This window comes from Mesocricetus auratus, unplaced genomic scaffold (assembly GCF_017639785.1).
Source record: "Mesocricetus auratus isolate SY011 unplaced genomic scaffold, BCM_Maur_2.0 Super-Scaffold_100010, whole genome shotgun sequence".
Taxonomy (NCBI): domain Eukaryota; kingdom Metazoa; phylum Chordata; class Mammalia; order Rodentia; family Cricetidae; genus Mesocricetus; species Mesocricetus auratus.
Genome location: NW_024429194.1, coordinates 5,202,744 through 5,229,226, shown reverse-complemented (window position 1 = coordinate 5,229,226; position 26,483 = coordinate 5,202,744). Strand labels below are relative to the sequence as shown.

At 48.0% G+C, this 26,483-nt stretch overlaps 1 protein-coding gene across 10 annotated transcripts in view; it reads right to left on the bottom strand.

Moving 5' to 3' along the window:
- Ptprm (protein tyrosine phosphatase receptor type M) overlaps positions 1–23,147 on the bottom strand; it is a 649,476-nt gene extending 626,329 nt beyond the window's left edge. For all 10 annotated transcript variants that reach the window (XM_040752893.1, XM_040752897.1, XM_040752894.1 and 7 more), the window contains exon 1: positions 22,451–23,147. In XM_040752893.1, the coding sequence (XP_040608827.1) occupies positions 22,451–22,523 (73 nt within the window). In that variant the 5' untranslated portion in view covers positions 22,524–23,147. The remainder of the gene's footprint in view (positions 1–22,450) is intronic.
- Positions 23,148–26,483: the final 3,336 nt, after the last annotated feature.

The window sequence follows — 26,483 nt, the reverse complement described above, 5'->3', positions numbered from 1 at the left end:
GGGTCAGTGGGGAAGGTACTTGTTGGGCAAGCACGAACAGCCTGACCTTGATCCTCAGCAGCCACATAAAAGCTGAACATAGTCGCATGCACCTATAGCCAAGCACCGGAGGCAGGGAGAGGTGGTTTGTGGGGAGCACACAGCACAGTCAATCTGGCTGCATTAATGAGTCCCAGGTCCAGTAATCCATGGCACAGCCAGGATGGAGAGCAATGGAGGAAGCTATCCAGAGTCCACTTACAGCTCGCTCCCTCTCCCTGTCTCCCTCCCTCCCTCCCTTCCTCCCTTCCTCCCTCCCTCCCTTCCTCCCTCCCTCCCTCCGTCCCTCCCTCCCTCCCTCCCTCCCTCTCTCTCTCTCTCTCTCTCTCCCTCTCTCTTACACGCACACACACAGGCACACACACACACATACTCACGAGCACATACATATGAGTACACTACATGCACACACACAAAATAAAAGATGAAAACATAATCATCGGTACTCAGTCAACACGTGAATCTTGGTGTGCAACTGGGAAAGAATTCACAGAATTCCTCAAAGGAGTCCTTGTCACCCTCTGTGTGTGTGTGTGTGTGCACATGAGAAAAATTTCTCAGACATGCTTGTTAACGTGAAACTGGAAATTGAATCCGTGCTAACTCCAGTTTAGCTACCATCCACAGATAAGTTATTCAATTGTCTTCCGAAATACTTTCCTAATAAATTTTAACAATGACTGAATTGTGTACTAATAAATTTAGTGATGACTCAGTTGAATAAAATTTACCACTTAAAGCTTTATGCCCCCATAAAATTGAAGATGATGCTAAAATTTCAATTATATATATATATATATATCTGCAGAGAAGTTTGATAAATAACTTTCAAGCTTAAGCATATTGTAATAGAATACGACTCTGGAGAAATGTGATGGGAAACCAGCTCAGGAAGAGAAATCAATGAGGTATATTTTATATCAGTTAAATAAAAGCTTGCTAATGCAGTTAAGATGGACAAGAGTGTGCACCAGACCTTTGAAAACTGGCATCCTTCTCTAGTGGATCTGTAAAACCTTCCCTCAAACTGTTTTACGTCAATATCTAGCACGCAGAGTAACCTGTCTCCTTCTGAACTGGACTAACATAAGGACGGTTTCAGATGTGAACTTAACCAGTATCCAGAGAGTGCCTAGTTTTCTTTTTTATTGAATTAATTTTTTATTTACATTAAAAGCAATCTTATTTTACATACTAATCCCAGTTCCCTCTCCCTCTCATCCTCCCATGGCCCCCACCAGCCTCCCATCCCACCCCCCCAACCACTCCTCAGGGAGGGTGAGGCCTCCTGTGTGGGGGAATCATCAAAGTCTGTCACATCATTTGGGGAAGGACCTAGGTCCTCCCCCATGTGTCTAGGCTGAGAGAGTATCCCTCCATAGGGAATGGGCTCCCAAAGCCCATTCATGCACTAGGGATGAATACTGGTTCCACTGCCAGAGGCCACAGAGACTGCCCAAGCCTCCTAGCTGACACCCAAGTTCAGGGGACCTAGTTCTGTCCCCAGCTATCAGACTGGTGTCTGTGAGCTCCCACTTGCTCAGGTCAGCTGTTTCTGTGGGTTTCCTCAGCCTGGTCTTGACCCCTTTGCTCATCACTCCTCCCTCTCTACAACTGGATTCCAGGAGTTCAGCTCAGTGCTTAGCTATGAATCTCTGATTCTGCTTCCATCAGCTACTGGTTGAAGGCTCTAGGATGTCATTTAAAGAAGTCATCAGTCTCATTATCAGAGAAGGGCATTTAAGGTGGCCTCTCCTCTACTGCTTAGATTCTTAGTTGGGGTCATCCTTGTGGATCCCTGGAGGTTTCCCTAGTGGCAGGTTTCTCGTTAAGCCCAGACTGGTTCCCTCTATTAAGGTATCTCTCTCCTTGCTTTCCTTCTCTGTTCTTCCCCCAATTCAACCTTCCTGATCAAGCATGTTCTCTCCCCCTCCCCTTCTCTCCTCCTCTTTCTCCTCCTTCCCTTCCACTTCCCCCGTGCTCTCAATTTACTCAATTTACTTGTCCTTTTCCCCTTCTCAGGAGTTCACGTATGTCTCCCTTGAGGTCCTCCTTGGTTCCTAACTTCTCTGGGGTTATAGCCTGGTTATCCTTTGCTTGAGTGGATATATGTCATATTTGTCTTTCTGTGTCTGGGTTACCTCACTCAGGATGGTTTCTTCCAGTTCCATCCATTTACCTGTGAATTTCCAGATTTCCGGTTTTTTTTTCCCCTCACTGAGTAGTACTCCATTGTGTGAATGAACCACGTTCCCTCCATCCATTCTTTGGTTGCTTCCAGGTTCGCGCTGTTACAAATAGTGCTGCCTTGCATATGGCTGAGCAGATGAGAGTGCCCAGTTTCCAAATGTGCACTGAAGACCAGGGAGCAAAGGCCAAGAGACCACCCAGAGGCACTGGGGTGCCCCGATTGTGGAAATCGGCTTCACAAAAGCAAGATCCCTCCTGCGGCATCTATTCCATTTGTCCCTGACCAGAGCACATTAGTTGTGACTCTATGGTCTCCTGAGTCAGCAAGCCTCCACAGATCCTGAAGGCCATCGGGGAAAAATGGAGATGCGGATTGGAGTAAGTGTCCTGAGAGCTGGTGTCCTCTCAGGTGCTGGGCCTGCTGGTCAGACAACAATACCCTGTCTATCTAAGCCGCCCACACACCTTACAGCACCCTTGCCTAGCCATTTAAAGGGGAAACAAAAGGATCCACCAAAGGTGAGTGAAGCTGGCAGAATCTGCAGCAGGAAGCCGACTCTGGCTAATCAATATAAACACCATACAGGCATCTCTGAGAGTCTCCATCTAAAGCCCCCAGACAGGAAGGCTTTGGGTTTCAAATATTTTGAAAGATTTGCAGATGCACGTCATGAACTACCTTGAGGGTGGGGCCTGAGTCTAAAGACAAAGCTCTCCTGTTTCATAAATATTTTCCACACGGGGTCCCGTAGGTAACTTTACACAGGACTGTTAGTGCAGCAGCATTCCACAACTGCCTACCACAGGACGTCCAAAGTGCGCTTGTGGCGTCATGCTGAAGCTAAAAGGAAGCTTCAGATTTTGGAACATTTCGGGTTTGGGTTGTCTGGACTTGGGTTGCTCGACATGGGTTACAGCCCATCAGAGCCAAGTTGATCAAGTTCAAGTGCCAACTTTGCTCCGTGCAATCTGCCGGATGCTGGTCAGTCGGGGGCATCTGAATTTATAATCCAGGCTTCTTAAATGGGGGAGGGGTAGCTTGGGTTATTGAGTATCCAAGCAGGCGATACAAACCCACTTTAGACAACAGAATGCTAAGCATCCAGTGAACGTGTATTAGCCCTGCAGTATTCCACCACAAGACTGCCCTGGACAGACTGGGTGTCACGAGGTGTTTGCTTACCAAGTTATTCCCTGTGGACCAGTGCTCACTGTCCCAGCCACAAACCACAGGAGAGAAAGACAGGACAACGACAACTGTCTATCCACTGATGCTTCCAAGAGGGCTAGCAATGGCCAGGGTTATGGATACCTGTGTGCGTATCACTGCCTCTAAAATGCATGCATTATCCAAGATGGAGCTGCAGGAAGGAGGGCCAGCAGGGAAATGAGAACTAGAAAGAAAAGACCAGGACCCAGATCTCACGCATGGAAACGGGAGCAGACACAAACCTCACCGCGTCCCAAACAGACACAAACGCACCACTTTCCAACTTCTAACTGCTCTCTAGTTCCTCCCGAAGCCACCCCCGGAACACAGGAGCAAATTTGCCCATCTGGGGCCAGGTCTTTGCTGGGCATTGGGGATGAAAAGGTCTTCTGAGATGAAGGTGTATCCTCCTTAAGGAGGAAGCAGAAGGGACAGGTGCCAAACCACCAACACTACCATCTTCTCTTTCTGTAAGACGGAAAATAAAAAGATAAAACTATTCACAGCTTGTGTCTCTCTTCCTGTTTCTTTTTTTTAAGAGACTTGCCTTCCAGCATCTACTCTAAGGGAGAGATGCTTTCAAAGAGTCGCTAGAAGAGGAAGCATCTCATTTTTAAAAATAAAGAAATATATAAGGAGACTGGCCGAGGGTTTATTTGGTTATTTTCTGTGAATAACACTGAGTATGCATGAATGTCTCGTTGGCCAACCTCCGAGCTATGGAGCTAACCACTGAGTGCATCCTCTGCTTTGTGGAAGGGTTCTGCAAGATAAACATCACCAGGAAAGGAATTGCTTCCCCTCTCTCCCTCTCGCGCCTACAGAATCCGAAGAGGCGGGGAACCTGTATGCCTCTCCAGTTTTGCTATAAACTCCTCAAACAAACCCTCCTCCTCTAAGACACCCAGATCCTCAATGCCGAGTAGGAACAAAAACTTCACAAAGTAAGGCTCTCAGAAGGGGCCCAGGATATATGGGACAGAAAGACACCATCCTGCGTCACTTCACATTTAATCTGTGACAAGTGCTGTTTGGGGAAGAGACGATGACTTGCAAACAATTCTGGAATATTCTCAAATATTCTTTTCCTCTCTCCTCAGTGTGTTCTTCCCACTGTGTTCCATTTCAGAGCATTAAAACGAGGAAAGAATAGCTGGGTAGAAGAGATTGCTCGGAAAACAAGACAATGCGCATTGGAAATTCATCCCAGAAAAGAAAATACGCCACTTATTTTAAGAAATAGACAGCAATGGATATTGGCTTATTTATTTGAACTAAAAGGGGGCCTGGGAAGATGGCGGAAGGCTCAGATGTGACTCAAAGATGAAACCTCAAGTAATGAGGCCATCGAGAGATGTGACGTCACTGTGGTCACACGCCATCAGCGCCGCAAAGCTGAGAAAGCAATTTTCCAAGCTACCTCTCCCAATCTTCGTGTTTTTAGGGACTCAGAATATTAGAATACCTAATTTTCTTTGACTTGAGCTTCAGTCAGAAGATCTGACACAGATGGTCAGCTTTTTGGCATCAGAACCAGAAAGGACTCAGTATCGTAAGTGCCAGTCCTAAGGTAGCATCCCCAAGAGAAAAAGATTCTATGCTAAAAGATTCTATGCTCTGTCCCCACTGGCTCAGGAATTAGCACTTACATGCATTTGCATTAGTTGACGATTATTATGGTTAAGTCAGTTTGGTAAGAAGCCTAAATCCATTTTTTGACTTCACTGTGTGTTTGATCAATGTTAGGGATATTCATGTGTGGAACTGTCATGCCGAACCCCATTAATACGTACAATTAGTATGTGTTAATAAAAACTTTTACATTCATCCTGAAGATGCTAATATTTGCTTGATATTCACCCCTTTTGCTGCAGCTGATTCTGCCGGTCTCCCGATAATTCCACAAAGGCTGGTTCAAATGAACAAAAGTAAGTCCACATCTGTGGACTCTTCCAGCAGAGTCTTCCCCAGACACCAGCCTCAGACTGTCTTCTGTCCTCTTAAGTACAGGTACGCGCTCCACTTTCCAAAGGACATGAGAGCCGAGTCTCTAGCCACCTGAGGCCTGCTCAGCTCAGCCTGCAGTGAAGTCTTAAAAAACAAACTGAAATTGTACCACGTGCTACCATGTGTGCATGTGTGTGTGCATGTGTTTGTGCATGTATGTGTGAGCGTGTATATGTGAGTGTGTGCACATATGTATGTGTGTGCATGTGAGTGTGTATGTATGTGTACATGTGTATCTGTGTGTGTATGTGTATAGGTGTGTGTGCATGTGTACCTGTGTATGCATGTATGTGTTTGTGCATGTTAGTGTGTGCATGTGTGTATGTGTGTGCATGTGTATGTGATTGTGTGTATGCATACGTGTGTATGCATGTATGCGCGTGTACTTGTATATGTGAGTGTGTTCAGGTACAAATGTGTGCACTTGGAAGATATCAACCTCAGGTGTTACTCCTCAGGCATCATTCACCTTGTTTTATGAGCCAGGGTTTTCACTAGCCTTGAGCTTTCCAAGAAGGCTAGGCTGGCTGGTTAGTGAGCCCCGGGGATCTGCCTGTCTGTCTACCCAGTTCCTGGACTACAAGCATGAGCCGCCCCACTTGGAGTATTTACATGGGTCCTAAGGATCAAATCCATATCCACACACTTGCACAGCAAGGACTTTACTGTTTGGACAGTCTACTACCTCATCCCCATAAAACAGTGTGAACTGAAACCACTATACAAGATTCCACACTTGTGATATTGTTGGTGTCAAAGAGTTAACTAGAACTTTGGATCACCTGGAGAGATGGACCTCCGGACATGTGTGCATGTGTGTGTGTGTGTGTGTGTGTGTGTGTGTGTGTGTGAGAGAGAGAGAGAGAGAGAATGTGTGTGAGTGTGTTTGTGTATGTGTATAAGAGGGTGGTCATCTTGATTTCATTCACTGAGCTAAGATCCTGGATGTGTAATTGGAGAAGGAGCTGAGCAAAAGACATTCCTCTCTCTGTGTTCCTGACTGTAGATCCCATGGGCAGCTTCAAGATCCTCCGGTCTTGAATACCCCTAGGTGACAAAACATGTGAGCCAGGATGAACCCTCTCCCCTTTAAACTGAATTTGTTAGATTTTATCACAGCAATAGTAAAAGGAAATACATGAAACAGTGAGGGACCACAAAACCACGACTCTTCTTAGAACTGGAAACCGCAGGGCAGACAGCATTCTGCCCTCCTGTGCTCATGAAAATATGAAGAATACACTATTCAATTAATTTTATTCAATTTGCTAAGAGCTAAGTATCATCTTTCCAATTTACTATTTCAAGGGCTGTAGAATAGCAGTGAGTACATTACAGTATTGGGTTACAACAATTTTATAATTATTTTTAACGACATGAAAACTGTACCAAACACAGCTTTAAAATCCCCACAAGTGGGGATAAGAGCAGGGGATTTGGACCCAAGAGGTCAGAAGGAAAGGATTCTACATCAGCTGTCCCCATTGTCAAGGTGACACTCTGAGACATTCTGGGACATCAGTGCCATACATCCCACAAAGCCAAGGGAGAAAAATATGCAAGACACCTTGGAGAACAACCTCAGAGGGTCAGCAAAAGTGCCCAGGCACCATGCAATTGCCATACACCTTTCACCATGACCTCTGCACCATGCAATTGCCGTACACGCACACGTCGCCATGACTCCCAGGAAGAACCAAGAAAGACGGTGGAGACTGTGAGTCAGAATGTCAAACAGCAGAGCAACCGGGGCTTTGGAAAGTCGTACCCCCTGGGGGTTGCAGGTAGAGAGAACACTGGGAAATGATGATGGTCACAGGGCTCCAAAGGCAGCAGCTATCCAGACAAGCACGTGTCCTATATAGCGTCGCCTCACCCCTTAACGTATGAACAAAGTAACCTAGAAGGGCGGCATGCTTGCACCAGCCAGGATGAGAACTCACTGGGATCTTCGGTGGGTTTCTAATAGGCTGCTTCACCTCCCAAATGCCCCAGATACAAGACCCGTAAGTCCTGACATTTGACCTCTGAGGCAAGCTCATGAATCACTGGCATTAAGTGACCCTCTCTGCAGACTAGCCACTGGGTTCCCCGAGGTTAATGCTTCCCCCTCCAGAAGGAAGAGAGTGGTAGGGTTGACCCTTCACTTTAGGTCTTTCGACCTCAACTTCCTCTTACTTTAAATTAGAATACTGCCAGTGCTTTCCAAGTATGTTCAGTAAGGGCATGGGCGTATAGGTGCAGAGAGACCCCTGTGAGGGGGTTCAAGCCCCCATCTCTCTTTTTAGCCACTGCTTTTAGCAAATGGCCCTGCCATCTCACAGGCCAGGGATGAGGCCTATTTCCTGATCCTGGTTGGCCTTGTGGATGGCTCTCCTCAAAAGAAATATCACTAATATAATCCCTGTAACTCCAGCTCCAGGAGATTCAACTGCAAGGGAATCTGAGTCTCTGTGTGTGTGCGATGTACATATATACTCATATATACACACTTACACATGTACACACACAAATATATATGTATACATACTTATATACACACATATACATATATGTGCACATAATGTATGTACACATATATATGCATACATGCACCCACATACGTTCACACATGTACATATATATATATACATACACAGGCATGTACACACATGTATGTACACAAAAGCACATACACATACATACACTTAGGCACACATGCACTTACACAGACAGGCATACACATATGTGCACCCATGCACCCATACATATATGTATACACAAATACATATGCACATACACATGCATACATTCATGTACATACATGTATGCACATACATACACACACTTACATACACTTATACACACAAGCACACACAGAGAAATACAAAGGGTTTTTAAGTAGCAAATGATGACTTTTATGCTGGTAAGTTTATGGGTAGTTTGCTGCACACTGATAGCAAACCAATGTACCTTCTTTCCAATTTAAAGAGCCTTTATTTTTTACTGTGTCTGCATAAAATGTTGTTTAATTAGATGATCTCCATGCCTTTCCACCCCATCAACTTAAACCAGAAGCTTTGATACCTTTTCTCCTGTGCTGAAAATTAAGCCAGGGACTTGTACACGCCAGCCAACTTCTCTACCACTGAGCTACACAGCCAGCCCGAGGCCTCGATCAATTAAGTGATGAATCTGAGAGCTACAGATTCATCTGCCAGTTTCTGTGCTCTTACCTCTGGGGAGCTATAAAGGCATACCTAGGAGACAGAGGCAGGAGAATCGCTCCAAGTTCAGAGCCAGCCAGATCTGTGTGGTAAAATCTAAGCCAGCTAGGGATACAGAGTGAGACTCTTTCTTGAAAGAAAGAAAGAAAGAAAGAAAGAAAGAAAGAAATTAAGAAAGGAAGGAAGGAAATGTGTGCATGCAGAAAACGGGGAAGGGAGGGGGAGGGGGAGGAGAGAACCGAGGAGTTACATTTAGAATAGTTGATTCAAATAAACAATGAGGCCTGAGCTCCTTCTCTGCCACCTCCACCAGTTCCCAAAAGATTTACTGCGTTTATAATAAGTATAATGAGATATAAAAATAAGAAAGGCACATTAAAACAAGGTGAGAAAAACGAAGAGAGAGACGGGGAATTAGGCCAGGGAAAGGATCCAGAAACCAGGATCAATAGGCGGGATCGGGTGTACAGTTGCTCCGGTTCAGATGTGATCCGCTCTCTTCCTCTGGGAACAGCCTGTTTGTCCCTGCGGCCCAATTGCAGGGCCCATCTGTACCATCAGGGAGTGGACTCTATCTCCCCATTAGAGTCGGACAGACTTCGCTTGTAACCCCTTAGGAACAAATACCGAAGAAGGAAAAGATCCTTTGAGTTGGAGACTCCCGAAAGGCTCTACTCGCATGACCTTCCCTGTGAGAAGAAGCAACAAAGCGCCTGATTTGCCACTCATGTGGGACAGCTTGTCTGGGTCTGCTCCTCCGAGTCAAAATGGCTCAACTCAGAAGAACAGATCTTCGAATCTGCTCCTAACACCCAAGGGGAGGAAAGTGCGTGCAGTGTGTGTGGGGGGGAGGGGCATTATATCATGTAAAGACTTGCCAGGAAGAAACTGTTCTTGGGAAATCTCTCCCTCTCTTGGAACTAAGGTGAAAAAGAAATCTCCCCAGCAGGTCATAGAGATTTAAAATATAATACACCACCACTCAGCTCTATAACACAACTCCACTGAGCTCTATAACACAACTCCACTGAGTTCTATAACACAACTCCACTGAGTTCTATAACACACCACCAATCAACTCTTTAACACACCACCACTCGGCTCTGTAACACACCACCTCTCACCTCTGTAACACACGACTGCTCGACACCATTCCAACCACATGACATTTACCATATTTTTGTTTGTTTTTTTACCGTTCCCATACTCAGGCAAAGTTAACTGTCCCCATGGGTCCTGAGTTACGGTACATCACCTGTGCTCTTAGCTCACGTGACCCGTGTTGATCAGGGATTGAGACATTCTGACCGCAAGGACGCCGGGTTGTCTCAGTCCAGATTATCCTGGCTAAAAAGCTCCAATAAATTCATCGTCCTCACAGCAAGGCACCTAGATGTTGGGCAACAGTTTCCTCCAAGATCAAAACAGCCCGTCATTGAAACATTCCATCCCGTGGGTGAGTTCTTAAGGAGGGAGACAAACAGCTGAAAAGCAGCTCCAAGAACTCCGGGAAACTGACCAGATCTACCAGGCCCCTCCCTGCCATGGTAAACCGAAGCAGAAAGCCCCTCTCAGAGGAAAAAACAAAACAAACAAGGTTGAGAGGAGAAAAACAGCAAAGAAAACTCTAGACCACATCGACTGCCTGGAAGGTGGAGAAACCAGCCCGGCTGCCTGGAAGGGGTTTAGACCAACCGTGGCACCAAGAGAGGACACTCTCCAAATCTGTGCAGGCTGTGCCTTGTACTCCGTCAGGCCCCCAGGTTTGTGAGCTGTCACCCATCCTGGCTTGGGTGATGCATCTATCTGTCTGAGTCATTTCTACTCCTGCAAGTAACCTCTCTCATCCATATTCCTGCAAGTAACACCCCAATGAAACTAAGCTCCCTGGTTCACCAAGATGGACTTTGGTGGTGTCTGTACTTTGGTCAGTCATGGGTTCCCTACGTGGTATGAATTACAAAAGTATGTTTCATCCCCACAGGAAAAGTTTCATCATACACCACCACCACTTAACATAGGTTCAAAATACAGCGATCAATCATTGTTGTCCACTCTGAGCCTGTGAAATATACTGTCCCTAAACAGGACAGCTGCCGCAGGGCCCTCGGTGGCACCTGAGACTAGCAACTGCGCTGCCCAGTGCAGAGAGAAACAGCCAAGCATCTTGGACTTAGCAGTTCCAGCCTGTGGCTGACATGCTCATGAAATCATCCATACCCCCAGCAGCTCCCCGCCCCTCTTCATCAGCCATCTCCGGCTCTATCATACAACTGCTGGGTCCCGGTGTTCCCAACATTTGGGCCAACCTCAGTGATCACCAATGACTCTCTGGCCCAGGTGGCATTCGCATGTCCTGTACTTAGAGACAAGCTAAAGCAAGACAGAGATGCCAGGCAACCCCTCAGAGGTCCTTGGATCACACCCCTTCACTGTACAATTGGGGAATCTGAATGCAAAGAGATCGACTTATCAAGGTGACGGCCTGGTAGGGATGCCGCAGGAAGGGTGGCTTAATGAGCCACCTCTGCTGGAGACACACTTTGACGAGCACACCTTTCTTCCCTGGCCGAAATGACAAGGAAGTGAAATTTCCAAAAGAGTCTGAACAGAGCAGAGAGGAACTCAACATGTCAAGTCTTTGCACTTCCTTTGGGGGACCCCCTGAGGCAAATTATTCCTCACTGTCCGCATGTTTCAGTGAACGTGAGATGGAGGAACTGTGTGCAGGGAAACGATCGTTGCAGAATACCTCACAGATTATCCTGTCTCATGGTTATCCCTGAGTGAGCCATCTCTAAACACAGCTCAGATCTGGAAATGGAGAGAGCAGAGACCACGAGTGCTCTGAAAACCCCCAACTGTCTTTTCCCTCCCGGCTATAACCCCACATCCCAGAATGGAATGATGCCACCTTCATTAGAGGGACGTCAACTTGGAAGCCTGGCACGGAGTACTGTCTCTATAAAAATAACCTGTTTCTGAGTTCAGTTCTCCCTATTGACACAAGAATGTCTGGACTTCATGTTAACACAGGCACATGCATGTGAGCATGCATGCGCGCGCGCGCGCGCGCGCACACACACACACACACACACACACACACGGCTGGGATATTAAATTCCTACAGTGAATCTTGGATGCTTTTTAACACTGGTGAGAGGGACTGTGCTTCATTCTGTGTAGGGGCCATGGATTCGAGTCCCTGCTGTTCCTCAGTAGCTCCTGGGGTAGCTGCTCTTCCTGTCTTTGTGGTCCTGCTCTGTAGGTCAACAGCCCTTTTCAAGCCAGGAGTCTGAATTCTTGTCACCATAGGTAACTCTGCAGCACCTGCTCGCCTGCTCACCACCCTCTCCCATGGCGGCTATCCGCCTCTGTCCTTGCAGCCTCCATACACCTTGCGGCCTCAATGGCTTTCCACAGTAGCTGTTCTGAGGCAATCATTAAGCTAATTTCAGGGACTTGAGGCATAACTGACATGACGAAGATGTATATAACCACAGTACACATTTATGTATCTAGACACGTGGAACCACAGCCACCCAAGCCTCAGAAAGGGTGGAGATGTCTTGATTTGAACCCTAATAATGACAAGCTAAATTAAGCCTGTTTTGACCAATAGAAATAGGAAATGTGTTTGATGAAACCAACCAGACACACGGAAGATGAACAACAGGACCAATGCCTCCATCTTGACCATCATACACACTGCCGCAATCCCTCAAGAGGTTCCCTGACACAGCCGCATAGTTTAGGGTCATTCCAGAAGAGGACACTGCCATTCAGCAAGACAAAACAGCCTGCCCAAGGCCCCTTGGCTGTCCAGAGTTGGGAACAGTGGGTCAAGGTGCTGGCTGCCGATTCTCACGACCTGAGTTCAATACTCAGGTCCCACACGGTGGGAGAGAACCAGCTCCACAAGTTGTCAGACACATGCCCTGTGGAGTCAGTGTGCCTGTGCTCATAGAAAAACACAGTAACTGAAACAAGCAAATGAACAAATGTAAAAGCGTTTGGACAGATAACTAACTGGTGGACAAAAGAATAATTCCATTTGAGATGGGGTCAGGAGCTTTAGCTCCAAGGAAAAAACCATCCCTGTTAGGCAACCACTTCTTGTCCTAGGCAGCCATGTCCCCTCCCCAAGTTTTCTCCCAGAGAGCCCTGCCTCATAGCTAAGGCCCAGAGACAACACAGACAGATGGACCTTGCTGTACCCCACACATCACCAGTAGAGTTCCTACCCGGCTGTCCACGTCCCTGAACTTCAGCTGGAAAATGAGCAGGCTTCCCAGAAAGCTGAAAGTTCACGTGTGTCCTCAAACCTTCATTCGGTAAACGTCTTATGTTCTCCCCTTGATAACCTGTCTATAACCATGGTGATGGATGTGTGAAGGTGTCATACCTTCGTGCCTTGAGGTAGACCCAGAACATACCCAGGAATGCCAGAGCCCATGTGGGAATACACCTCAGTCAGTGGGCACACTTTCACAGTAGAAGAGGTAGAAAATACAACTCTAGGGTTATTGTCAGTGTGGCCTCTGTTTATGACGGTTTATCACCCTAGAGGACCGGACACTGAAGGAAGGGGGTTAGGGTATAATGCCTGGTATTGTCATGATCCAGGCACAGCTCAACAGCAGTAAAATTAAATTCATCTTTGTGATGGCTATTCTGGGTTGCCAGGGACCCTCAAGTGAAGAATCGACCTGTATCTGTGTTTACAAAGTATCTTTTTTTTAAATTGCCAATTGATGTAGGAGGGCCCAGCCCGCTGTGAGTGATGTCATGTGAACTGGGCTGAATAAAACAGGAGCTTAGCAAGCCGGTGCTCCTCCAAGGCCTCTGATTCAGTTCCTGTCTCCGGTTCCTGCCCTGCTTCCCTAGATGATTGATGGTGACCTTCAGCCAAATGATTCTTTTCCTCTCCAAGTTGCTTTTGGCCGAGTTGTTCACCATGGCAACAAAGCAAACTAGGAAAACCCCAGGGCTGAAATGGAAGACAGAAGAGACAGTGCCTACTCTCCCCACCATGGCACCTTCTTACTGGTGAGGCCATGGTTCTTCTTGTTTATAAACCTGAACGTGCATGTGTGGCGCAAGCGTGCATTGAGTGTGTGTGTGTGTGTGTGAGTCTGTGTGTGTGTGTGAGTCTCTCTCTCTGTGTATCTGTGTGTGTGTGAGTCTCTGTGTGTGTGTGAGTCTCTCTCTCTGTGTATCTGTGTGTGTGTGTGAGTCTCTCTCTCTGTGTATCTGTGTGTGTGTGAGCCTCTCTGTGTGTGTGTATCTGTGTGTGTGTGTGTGTGTGTGTGTGTGTGTGTGTGTGTGTGTGTGTGTGGTGCCAGAGGACGACCTCAGGTGTTCTTGGGAATGCCTCCTTTGAGAAAAGCTCTCTCTCAAGGGCCTGGAGCTCACCATTTGGGCTAAGACCAGATAACCAGTGAGCCCTGGGGATCTTCCTGTCTTGATCTACCCAGCACTGGGTACGACTGCACTGCTAAGGCCGCCATTTCCTGTGAGTCCTGGGGATCATATGAGGTGAGTGATTTCCTGCCTGAATCACCCTGCCAGTCCATCCATACAGCTCTTTTTATATAGCACCAAATAAGCCAAATCGCTCTGGAAAAAGGATCACAATAAATCTACTGTATGATACATTTCTGGGTTTATTGTGTGTGTGTGTGTGTGTGTGTGTGTGTGTATGACAACTTTTATACCAACACTCTACTTTTACACTTACTTTTAAAATAAATTTTTATTATATGTGATAAAATGACAGGCTGAATTTTGTATATTTAATTACCAAAAGGTTTGGCACATTTTACTCTTCTATTTAGTGATCAGAATCTTTCTACACTCATCAACAGATAACAACACCAAGCAGTAAACCCATACCTAGTCCTTTTATTTTTTTAATATTTTATTTTTAAATTTAAATTAGAAACAAGGTTGCTTCATATGTCAATTCCAGGCCCCTCTCCCTTTCCCTCCCCTCCTCCTGTGCCCTCCCACCAACCCCCCAATATCCGCTCATTTCCCCAGGGAGGGTGAGGCCCTCCATGAGGGTGTCCATAGTCTGTCATTTTATCCAGGGCAGGGCCTAGACTCTCCTCCAAGAGTTCAGGATGAGAGTGCATCTCACATTGTTGGATGGGAGTCCAAAGTCCATGTGTATACTCTGCATGAATACTGATCTACTGCCCAAGGCTCAATAGATTACCTAGGCCTCCTCACTGACACCCACATTCAGGGGGTCTTGCCTGGTGCTTTTATTAAGGTTATTCTAAAGGCTTAAAAATATCAAACTTGATAGGACAGGGAAAGGGGGAGCAGTAAGCCAAAATGATTTAGTTTTCTCTTCTCCAGGGAACTCCAGCCCACATTTACTGAACAGCTACTACATGTTAAACACAGCTCAGTCACGTGACCTTCTGCACTGGCAACAATTACTTTAAAGGAATGCCTTAGACATTTTTGTAACTGTGTATCTAGTCCGGGTATAGTGCATGCATTCCAGGCATTGCAACTGTTACAGAAGAGAGACTAAGAGGCTCCCTTCACACCTAGAGTGGCCGGATTCCTTCTGATATCATGAAAGTCCACCCACCATGCACTGAGATCCACAGAGGGCAGCCAGGCAATTCATGCTTGAGGCCTTCTTAGAAGGCCACAGGAAGCCAGGGTGAAACATCTTTTTTGATTGTTTGCAACAAATTTGCTTTCTGCATATTGAATGAGTGACTAAAACTGTTCACACATCTGAAAACAAATAGATACTCTATCAGTTTTTTCTGCCTTAAAGCTCATAAAAGGTGAATATTTCTCTGTTATTCAGGCTGCTCATGTTGACAGAGTCATTATAAAGCATTGGCCTGTTCATCCAAGGAAGGTTCTGGGGCCTTCTGTTCAAGCAGGCCTTTGGCTCTTCTGCCCTCATTCATTAGCTCCTGATGTCCTGAAATCAGTGTTCACCCTGGCTGGGAGCCACATTCCCTGCTCTGATCTCCAGTTCTACAGGAAGCTGCAACCGTGCCTGTCTACCTCCCCTTGCTTGAGCTTCTGTTAAAAAAAAAGTCAGAAATGACTCATTGTCTCAGAGTGGTGAATAGGACAATGGCTAGCTCGAATTTCCAAGCAAGTTTTACAGACTTCCTACCTTTCACACCTAGACACACAATGCCATATGGGAGTTCCTGCTCTCAGAAGGATGGCTGTCCACAGGGCAACTGTGCCACACACGTACTCGGACTGCACAGCATGGGTTTTGCTGGGCTGCTCCAAAGGTTGGCAAGAACTCTGACTTGGTTTGCAAGTAACTACTACTGCTCAGTCCCACCTCCCTATGGAGATGGAGTCAGCACATCAGACAAGCACAAAGGCAAGTGGCGAACAGGTGTGATGGCTACCTTTTGGGTAGCACAGAGTCACACAGAGGACGAGCTCCACCGAAGGAACAGCAGCTTGCCCAGAAGGTTTTAATTTCATAACGGAGAGTTAGAAGATAGCATTCTAAGCAGGTGGAGATCTGCTAGCCACTGTGTAGGATGCCTTTCCCGGCTCAGGCAGAGGCGGGTTTGGGGACACAGCTAGAACTCGTGATTAGTGGTGGGTCATGGCAAGAGACAGGCTAGATTCCGACCAAGCCCTCTGCTTTTGAGAGAACATCCGCTGTACCGTGTGTAAGGCAGCACCGTGGTCCCTTTCCTTTACCTGTTGAATGCCAGAGATGTGATGACCATCCCCGGTGTCAACAGAAAGCTAGGCTCCGATTTCAGATACACACAGTTACACTTCAAACAGAAAACAAGAAGCCTTTCTTTTTGTGTTTGGGAGCTAAGTATATTTCTAAAATCCAAGGTTCACAGTTCTGCACTAAAGTTCTGACAGTCACACAATGAGTCTCCAGGTTTCCCACAGAGAAGTCCCTGCCTCTTTAACTTTTGGTGGATCTGGAAAGTGTACAAAGTTGAACAACTTTTTAAAGTGTAAAAACTGCTCTCCCTTGCCTGCCCCTATCAAGGGGCCATGGAAGGAGCAGGTGGACAATAAAGGCTTACTTGAATGAAGAGCACTGTTTTAATAGGCACACTGGGCTGGCCCTTCTTAGATGAATCCAGCAAATACTAGTGTCTTCTATACCCTTCCAACCTGAAGGAGGTTCTAATGGCTGGACATGACAGTACAATTTAATCCAAACTTTACCTTAAATAAAAACGTAGGACTCATCTGAGCCATGTCTTCAGCCCCTTTTGTATTTCAACCCTGCAGCTGGCTGGCAATCAGTCTGCTATCCGAAGCATCACACACCCTAGGACCCACTAAACAGTGACAGTAGTCACATCCCACATCTGCATGTCCGTGAAGCAAAGGAGTCGATGCTCATTATATTTCTAGGCCCAGTTTTCTTTCAGCTGCAGCCAGGGAAGCCTGGTTGATCATGTGGCTTCTTTTACAGTGGTGTCTCTTAGATGCCCAGGCCCATCTGAACCCCCTGGAGTACTGGTTCTAGCAGGATGCTGGCCCCTGCCCCGAGGGATTCTGGCTGGAGAGCTGAGAACCTGCAAGTTTCCCATGCTCCTGAATGCTGCTGCTGCTGCTGCTGCTGTTGGCCCAGGGACCACACTTTAGGATGCCCAGTATCAAAACAAGTTCTCTCAAACTGTGGTCACAAGACAAGATGATTGAAGATGCTCCCAGGGCCCCTGCTCTATGGCGAGAGCCATCAGAATCACATGGCTGGGCTGAAATGATGGGTCCAGGTGGCCCTGCCCACCCTGAGTTTTGAGACGCCAATCCCAGAAAGGCTGGAGGGTGCAGGGCTGCCTGCACAGTAGCGATGTTTGCCATCATGAGTGACATCTCTTCTGTCTTAGGAAACCACTTATGTTAGATCTCTCCTTAACAGCCACAGACCTACACACACAGTCCCTCCCCAGGGCCTGCCCATCTTACTAAACACTTTTTCCCTCCTCCTGCTTTCTGTTTTCATTTTTCTCCCTCACACTCCCAGACCCTTAATTATACCCTGGACTTGCCAGCTGCCCCACCAAAGGGAAATGGGGTGCCTTGTGGAGCAGGAAGCTTGGTGACTACATCCTTCCTTCTCCCCACCCAACACAGTCAGCCCTACTTATTTTTTCTTTGGTGGTTTTTTTCCCCCTTTTGGTGAAAGTTATAGGGTGAATTCTGACCTTCTGATGACTAAACCTAAAACAACATCTACAGTACCAGAGGAGCTGTGTCCTCTTACAATAGGAGGCTCACAGCATTTTGAATCTTTTAAAAGTGTTTCATTAGTGAGGTGGAAAGGAGGCCATAATTAAACCTTCCCTGGCTTATGAGATAAGCCTATTAGCAGCCCTGCATTGTATTCACAGAGATAGGAACACAGAAAGACACAGAACTGAGGAACCTGGAGGAAAGGTTGACTTTCAAAAGTAGGAGTCTCAGAATGAATGAAAACTATGCTGTAAATGTCACACAAGAATGTCCTTACATCTATAAAGCTGTTAAGAAATAAAAAGTATTTAACTCGTGGGGCTGAAAAGATGGCTCAGTGGTTAAGAGCACTTGCTACTCCAGAGGGGACCTGAGTTTGGTTCTCAGCACCCACATTTGATGGTTTATAACCATCTGCTCCTCCAACTCCTGGGGGACCTCAGACCCCCTTCTGGACTCCTTGGGTATCAGCACACATGTGGGCAGATAAGCACATATATAAACAGACACACAACCATAAAAATAATCATTATAAAAGAGAAAGCATATTTAATTCAGTTAAAATGCCTGCCCATCCTTCCAAAACAGAAAAGTCTATACTTCCAGGTATTTAAATAATATAGAATCTTAGGAAATGTAATGAAATGGACAACAAAAATCTCAAAGTAAACAATGTTAATCTAAAACACAGCTGCTCCACCAGAGTGGATACAGGCACCCTAATAACACCAAAAATTCACTACAGTCTATGAGAGACTTAAATATAGACATGGATTTTAGTAGACAATTGTCCCAGATATATTGATATTGTAAAATCAACTTCTCCCAAATCCAAAGACTATGACTCATTCATATATGGCTCGTGTCATCTGAAGACATAATTAAGATCACCAGTTCCTTACAGGAAAGTCATTTAGAAACATTCCAGACATATACCCAAGCATCCATCCTTCACCCTATCCCAGGAGTTTCTTATCTGAAAACCCATAAAATAACCCTACACAACATAGACTAAAACCTGTAATTTCCTACAACATAACAGTTTATTGTGCTCAAGCAATTCTTCACAAACACACAACACCAAGATTACAATGCTGTAGTAATTTCCTGACATACTCCTTTCCCGGTCACTGAAACTTGAAGTATCTCTTCCTATCAACTATCCTGTGAACACAGCCCCAAAATGTAAAACGTCACGACAGAGATTATCTCAAGAGGACAAAATACATCAACCTGCTGAACAGACCCAGACCAGTTGCCACTTGGTAAGCAGTCCTCTGCAAGGCTGTGCTGTGAAATCACTTTATCCTCACAGGGGGTTCAGGTGCCTGCCCCTTTGCATAGCCTCCCTGGTGCTAACAGCTTGCATAACCAGAGCAGCATTACCCATATGGAGAAAGAACTGGAGGCAGCACAAGGCTCTCACACCCAGCCAGACTTTAGTGAGCTTCCTACAGTTTCCTCACTAGCATCCTTGAAAAATTCAAAACTAAACTTTTGTTGGGGGCCCCACATTAATAAAGTTCTGCTGGGTTAATCTGTCCCCAACACCAGAGTCGCATGGAGAGCCAACCCTGTCCTGCTTCTGCAGGCCAGAGTTTCCCAAACATCACACATCAGCCTCCCTCCTATGTAGAATTAAGCACTTCACTGCCAACACTTAAGACGAGTTGGCTCTTTAAAATGGGGTCAAAGAGGAATGGCTTGCCAACTCCTTGGCTCCTCACCATGGAAAAGGGTTGCCTAAGCAATGTTATTTACCACCTCTCCTCATGCCTTTATGGGTGTCTTTTTACATAAGATTTTTTATAATAATCTAAGCCTAAAAACAGACAGTTAGCTTTGCTATTTTGCCTAACAATTTACGAGGGTAAGGATGGAAAATATTTCCAAGTGAAATATGAATGGATTATAAAATCTGCATGGACCCAAAGCTTAATTCTTTTACCTTCTACTGAATCCACTTCTGATGTCTGGGCATAGCCTGCTTCTATATCCTATAAATGGCTGATAATGAGCCTTAAAACTCCAAACACGTTCTAAAGAGGAAGAGGAGCGACGTTGAGGAGGCAGAAAAAAAATGAATACATAAACTTGATGGTTTGATCCCTGAGATGGACACCAAAATGTGAGCCCAGGAGGGCAAGGGCTGGGCATGGAACCCCAAACTTTGACCATCGTGGTCCAGACCTCAGCCACTGAGCTGTGAACCCCAAACTTTGACCATCGTGGTCCAGACCTCAGCCACTGAGTTGTGAACAATCAAAGTCTGTCTTTCCAGAATCACGTTCTCCCTCTTTTTCATGCCAGTGGCTTCATACACAATTTTCAAAGCTTGCCAAAGGCAGTGAGCCACACGGTCACTCTTTAAGTAAGCTGGGAGCGCCTGTCATCAGGTCCAAGGCTCCAAGTTAAGTCTTTTATGGGAAGGGGGAGGGCTCACTTTGTCCTCAAGGAGCTTACAATCTAGCTCTACCAATGTTTCCTTGTATTCCCAAACCAGGTGAAAGGTAGCCAGCTACAGCAGAGCTGTAGGAAGAGGGAAAGGCTAGTGTCACAGTATCAAAACCAATCTTCTCAACACACACACAATAAACCCAACAGCCATCCCTTTCCCCCGGCAAAGTGTGTGTGTGGGGGGGGGTGCTTTCCATGTCCAACAATATGTCTGATCTTCGTAAACAGGAACCATGCCAACTTCAAAGTTTCACGTGTTCAACGTTTCTGAACAATCATTTGTATACAGCCTGCTGTTTCCCTTCTCCCTACTAGCACTCAAGGATAACTCTAGCTTCCAGGTGCTTCCAGTCAGTATAACCCTTTGTACATTTTTCCCCCCAAAAGGAAGATCTGGATAAATGTTAGCAAAAGCTTGGTTCAAAGGATCGATTAATCTACCTTTAAGAGTACCACTGAGCCATATAAATTCTTTTGTCCACCTTACACACAATTTAAAACTCCATCACAATGGTACTTGACACAGCTTAAATGCAAACATACCCCCATGTCAGTAAAGAGAAAATATCACCAAGGCCTTCAAACTTAGCTTATAATGCCAACGAGTTACAAGGCTTCCAAACAAGCGCATTCGCTAATGAGAACACAGCCAAAATCTGTGTCCACTTTGTATGCGCGCAAGCATTAACGCTTCTTCCGCACCTGCAATTTTCACGCGAAGGTAGGGGGAGAGGCATTCTCTGTCAACAGTGGTTTCTTTTAATGCACACAGCACAGCCATCTCTGCCACCAACGGCTCTCAAGGGTCTCAGTACCCAGCTCCATACAACCCTTCTATGCCCTGTGCTTACAGAAGGACCAACATCCCAGGATGCTCAGAAAGTCAGACCTGATGCTTCCACTGGCCAGAGAGGTCTATATGGCTTTCACGTTTTGTAAATGTACTTCTTACTTTAATGAAGTTCCCTTCACCAAAAAATAAATTAAAAAATTAAAGCCCAACTTACTCAGTCACCCCCTAACCCCCCAAAAGAAAACATAGAACCCCATTTTGTAACTCCTGTTGAAGGTTAAATGCAGCCTTTTTATTAAAATAAAAAGCTAAATCTCCACTGACACCACTGTGTGTGGACATTCACGAAACTAACAAACACGGGAAAGTGTGCGCGTGTTGTCAGCGTTTGCCAAGCATCCATGTGTGTCCTCCTGGGACAGAAGATCCTAGAAGTAAGCCCTGGGACTGGGTGCCAGCTGCGGTCTTGTGCCTGACCCCTGACTCCTGTCAAAGACCCGCTGTCTCCACCAAGAGCTCCTGAGAGCTCGCGACGCCTGGCTGTGTGCAGCCTCAGCCTAGCTGGGTGCACACAGCTGGTCCCCTCCGTTCAGCTGGGACCCCCGGTGCAGGGCGACTGGGTTAGCAAGTTGCCATGGCCGCTGCGGCCCTCCGGTAGGGAGGCCAAGGCTGGGGTCCCGACGCAAAGCCACAGCGGCCGGCCAGGACTGGGGGAGCTAGAGATTCCTCTAGGGTCGCAGAGACCGCCCGCGGTGCAGATAGGGAACCGCTGTCACAGTGAAGCCGTGCAACCGCGGGGACCCGCTGAGGTCGCCCACAGCGCTGGGCAGGGGGCCGCAGGGAGGTCAGGTTTCGGGAGAACGCCCGCTATACCACCGGGTTCGGGAGATCTCCCCGGGCACAACCAAGCTCCCGCAGCCCATGCCCACCGCCACCGGGGTCGAGAGGCCCGCGCAGCGCCTACTCCCGGCGGCTGCAGCTGGGAACTTCAGGCAAAGTTTTCTACCGCTCCTGCCCGGGCCGCCCAGGGACTCGGAACCCGCGAGCACAAGTCTAGGCCCTGAGGTGACAGAGGCCGAGATGGAGGTCCCGGCTCCCGGCTTGTCCTGCGGGCTCCTGCGTGCGCTGCACGGGTCCTCGGGGCTCGGCGGCGGCTGCTTTGCCTCCGGCCATCGGCCAGCCCGGCTCACCCGGCTCACCAGGCTCACCCGCTAGGCGATGCTGGGTCCTGCACGCCCCTACCCGGCCCAGAAGCTCTCCTCGGACTCTGCCACCCGGGGGGCGCCTAAGTCCCAGGCGCCCCGGGAACGGCAAGGAAGGCCCGCTTACCTGAAAACGTCTCCCCGGCCGCAGTTAGCAAAAGTCCAGCCAAAGTCACCAGGCAAGTCTCAAGTGTCCTCATGGTGCTGAGTGCGCTCCGGGCCGCCTCGGAGCGGCGGAGGCCGGTAGACGCGGGAAGCCGAGGGGGACGCGAGCCTAAACCGCAGGCTGTCAGGGTAGTCGCTACAGCAGCGAAACACCAGACCCCAAAGTGGCAACAGTTGCACAAGTCCGAAGTCCCGCGGTTCCCCGGCGTGGGGACCGTGTTCTGGGTCCTCTTGCCCTCCCGCTGGCCCCCGCTTGGAGTCTGGCGCCGCCGGGAGAGGGAGCGGAGGGCGCGTCCGCCGAGCCCAAATCCTTGCTGGGATCCGGCGCTGCGCCCGCCTAAGCGCTGCCCCTGCTCGGGACCAAGCCGCCCGCGGCGCCGTGGCCGTGGCTGTGGCCGTGATCGCGCGCTTGCAGCCCGCCGCCTCTCCTCCCGCAGACCCAGCCACCTCCGGCGGCGGCGCGCCGATGGCCGAGCCCACGCCGGCTGCGCGCGGGGCTCCTGCTCCGCGACTGACTGGCGGTGCCCCGCAGGCCGGCTGGAAGGAGCCCACGTCACGGCCGGACCGGAGCCGCCGCGGCCCGCTAGAGGGCGCGAGCGCCCGTGTCCCCGGCCCGGGGCCAGCTCGGCCTGCGCGGCGCCTGCGGGCTCCGTGGGGCGGCCACCGCCAAGATGCGGGCGGGACCCAGCGGGCAGGAGCAACCGCCCGGGGCGCCACCCTCGACCCTAGCTCGCCCCTGCAGCGCCTCGGGTTTCCCACACTGACCTCAGGGACGGGGACCGCGCCCCAGCCAGAAGTTTGTCCCGGGTCACCGGCGGCGAGGAGGAGTTGGAGCGCGCCAGGCACGGGGCGGCTGTGTTCCCGGCGGTGGCTGCTGGCTTGCCAGTGTCAGGAAGGAGCGGGAGCCGCCGGCGCCTTGGGCCGCTCGATCTGCAGCTTGCAAGGGGTACCGCACGCCTCTGTGCCCGAGCCTGGCGCCCGGGAAGCCGAACACGCTTCTGCCGCTCCTCTGCGTTCTGTGGCCGCTAGTGGGGCCCGGAGCTCGGAAGGCAGCAGTTGCATGGAACCAGGGGTTTGGCAGAACTGGTGATTTCTGTGTCTGGTGGAAATGGAGGGTGAATCAAACAATGTCTTGAAATAATTTTTTAACTTGGGATCCGAGGTGACTGTTAAGAGAACCAGAACGCTACCATGATTAAGTTTAAAGCAAAATTCTGTGGGGTGCGTGTTTCTTCATCTTGTTCAGAGTAACCCCACTGGAGCACCTGTAGGGCTAGTTACCAACCCAACTGCAGGCAATGTTTAAATTAGGATCGCGATCGCAATTTGTATTCTAACTGATAACATGCAAGTAGGTGAGTGCCCAGTACCCGGGAGCCTGGAGCTCCCCCCACCCCCACCCCGCCCTGGTTGCTTCTCCAGGAGGATCCTCTGCACAGCTGTCACTTGTCTGTGTTGTTTTGAAGGCCAAAGACATAAATGAACCCCGCAGGTCTGTTGGTGAAGGTTCTCCAGTGGGGCCCACAATCAGTCGATGATGACTTTTGCTATCATCTCCCAGAGCAAATGTGGACACCCAGAGGACTTCTGTGTCTGCCAGGCCAAACGCATTACCGGTATTTTCTCTGGGCATTCTGTTCAGGAGGTCCCTGTGAGGCCCTTCCTGTAGATGTCTCCACGTTAATGACTTGCTTAACACCATCTTACATCACCGTATTCACCTTTATCCGATAATGAGCCTGCTGGGCTTATCCTGAACTAAATTCTGAAGTCTCGAACTTACTCCAAAAGAATCAACAGGTGACAGAGGTCTAAACTGCAACCTGACCTTTTTGTCAAAACTATACTTAATGTCTCAAATTTGCGTTTCGAAAGTGAATGATGACAGAGTCCCTCCACCCTCAACATTTTGATACTGGTAGGAGCATCCATAAAAGGGTGGGGGGGAAAATGTAGCCTCAGTGTTTCCAAGAATCTTTAAATTGGGAGAAGAGTTTGACATCAGGTGAATTTCATTCATCCTGTGTTAATGCTTTGAATCAACCTTCAGCAACCACTGCTTTAGGCAGATGATGGTACCCAACCAGGAGACCACAATGAGGACAGTGTGCCTCTGTGGCCATGGCCATCTGGCCTCAGTCCTCTGGGTCCCCCTGGATTTGGGTATCCAATTGCTAGGATAGAAACCTATCCTAGAACTCTGAAGAATCCCTGTTTCTTCCCTCATTACTTAAAGCCTCAAGCCAGCTTGGTGATTTCAGTTGTCCCTGTGTTCTTCCAGGTGAAGGTGCTCAGGGAACTGCTCCATTTCCCTGCCATTCACATTTCAAAGACTGGTGGGAATTTGTCTGGAGCCTGCTCTGATTCCTGGTGGGGCTTGCCAGCAGCCTCCTCTGATGCCTGCTTATTTGCTGTCCCTTGCAGGTGACTGCTCAAAGCCACCTTTGGTCTAAAGAAAAAGAAAAATAGGTAGTCAGGACTCCTCAGGGGGATAGCCCAGCAGGAATCTTCCCCAGGGGATTTTGTCTTTGACTTGTGTTTTCTGCTGAAGAGATTTCTCTGTTCAGTCTAACCACCACTTGTCACTCTGTCCTCTCTGGGGACAAAGTTGACATTTGCAGAGTTGGTTGGCCAACGTGAGGAGTGCTGTCAGGCCAGCTTCTAAGATGAGTGGGTTCTGAGAGAATAAAAATGAAAGCCCACTGAGCTGGTGTTTTCAAAGATTAATAAACCTGGCAGAGGTGTTGTCCTAATACAGCTCGAAATAGAAGAAAGAGAACCAAATTGCGGCATAAGAAAGCGTGTGGGTTCTTTCTTTCCATTTCTTTTCTTTTTCTTCTTTTTTTTTTTTTTAAAGAAGAAGGCATTGGTGGGGATTGAACTCAGGGCTTCAAATACATTCTGCACATGTATGTATAGCTTGGTGACACTCAGACCCTCCAAGACCGGGGAGAAGGACACCATCTGGGTTCATTAGTCAGCAGGGACCACTGGTTGGGCTGGACAGGGACACCACCTTGACCACAGTGATTCTACTTCTAATTCTGCTCCAGATCCTCAAAACTCAAAATGTAAATGAAAACGGATCCGACCTCCCCACAGCTCTTCTACCCAGACTTTGGAGGTCAACCACAGGCAGAAAGTTGCTAAGTCATCCCAAGTATCTAGGAGGGAGGGATACCTCAGCAGCCACTTAAGAGTGATCCAAAGGAAACGAGATTCGAATTGCTCTTATGGCTCTTCTTTTTCTCTCTGGTCCCCCCTGAAATAATAACTCCCCATTTTTAGGTTTTTGTACAGATCACGAAAGTGTATTGTGATATAAGTAGAAAATGGAAATGTGTGGTGCATACAGGTCACACAACAAAGCAAGGAAGGAGGGAGGAGATAGTTCTGGAAAACCCCCAGCTTGCACAGTAGTATTCTTTCTCAAAGTCCCATGTAAACTCTGAGATGGTGGGCCAAGGTGATTCTTTATTATGATGATATCTGATTAATCAGGGGGTCTTAAGCACCAGTATATACTAAATCCTGGATCTCATCTTTTCTTAACTTAAGGGACCGTGTGAGTTCAGGGGTAGCAGAGGGGACGCTTTCACATGGCATGCGAGTCCTTGGACTCATGTGTACTTACCCGTGCAGAGTCTTCCACTTGCTGGGCTTTGGGCTCTTTGTTTATTTGATGCATTCCTGGGGATCACACCCAGGGCCTCACCTATGCTTGAAGATCACACCCAGGGCCTCACCTATGCTTGACAAGCGCTATACCTCCAAGCTTCACCCCCAACCCCTATCTTCAGATACGAGGAGAGCAAACGGAAAAGTACTGCATTCCACAGCTACAGTCTCCTTAGGAATGTGGTCTTACTCCCTCTTCTGCAGCTGCAACGCCATAGATCAGACAGTTGAGAGGAAGCCTATGGTGGCACCTGTTTGTGAGGAACCAGGACAAGGGTCATATCTGGTGATGAGCTGCTTGCTGGCAAGTTCCTAGG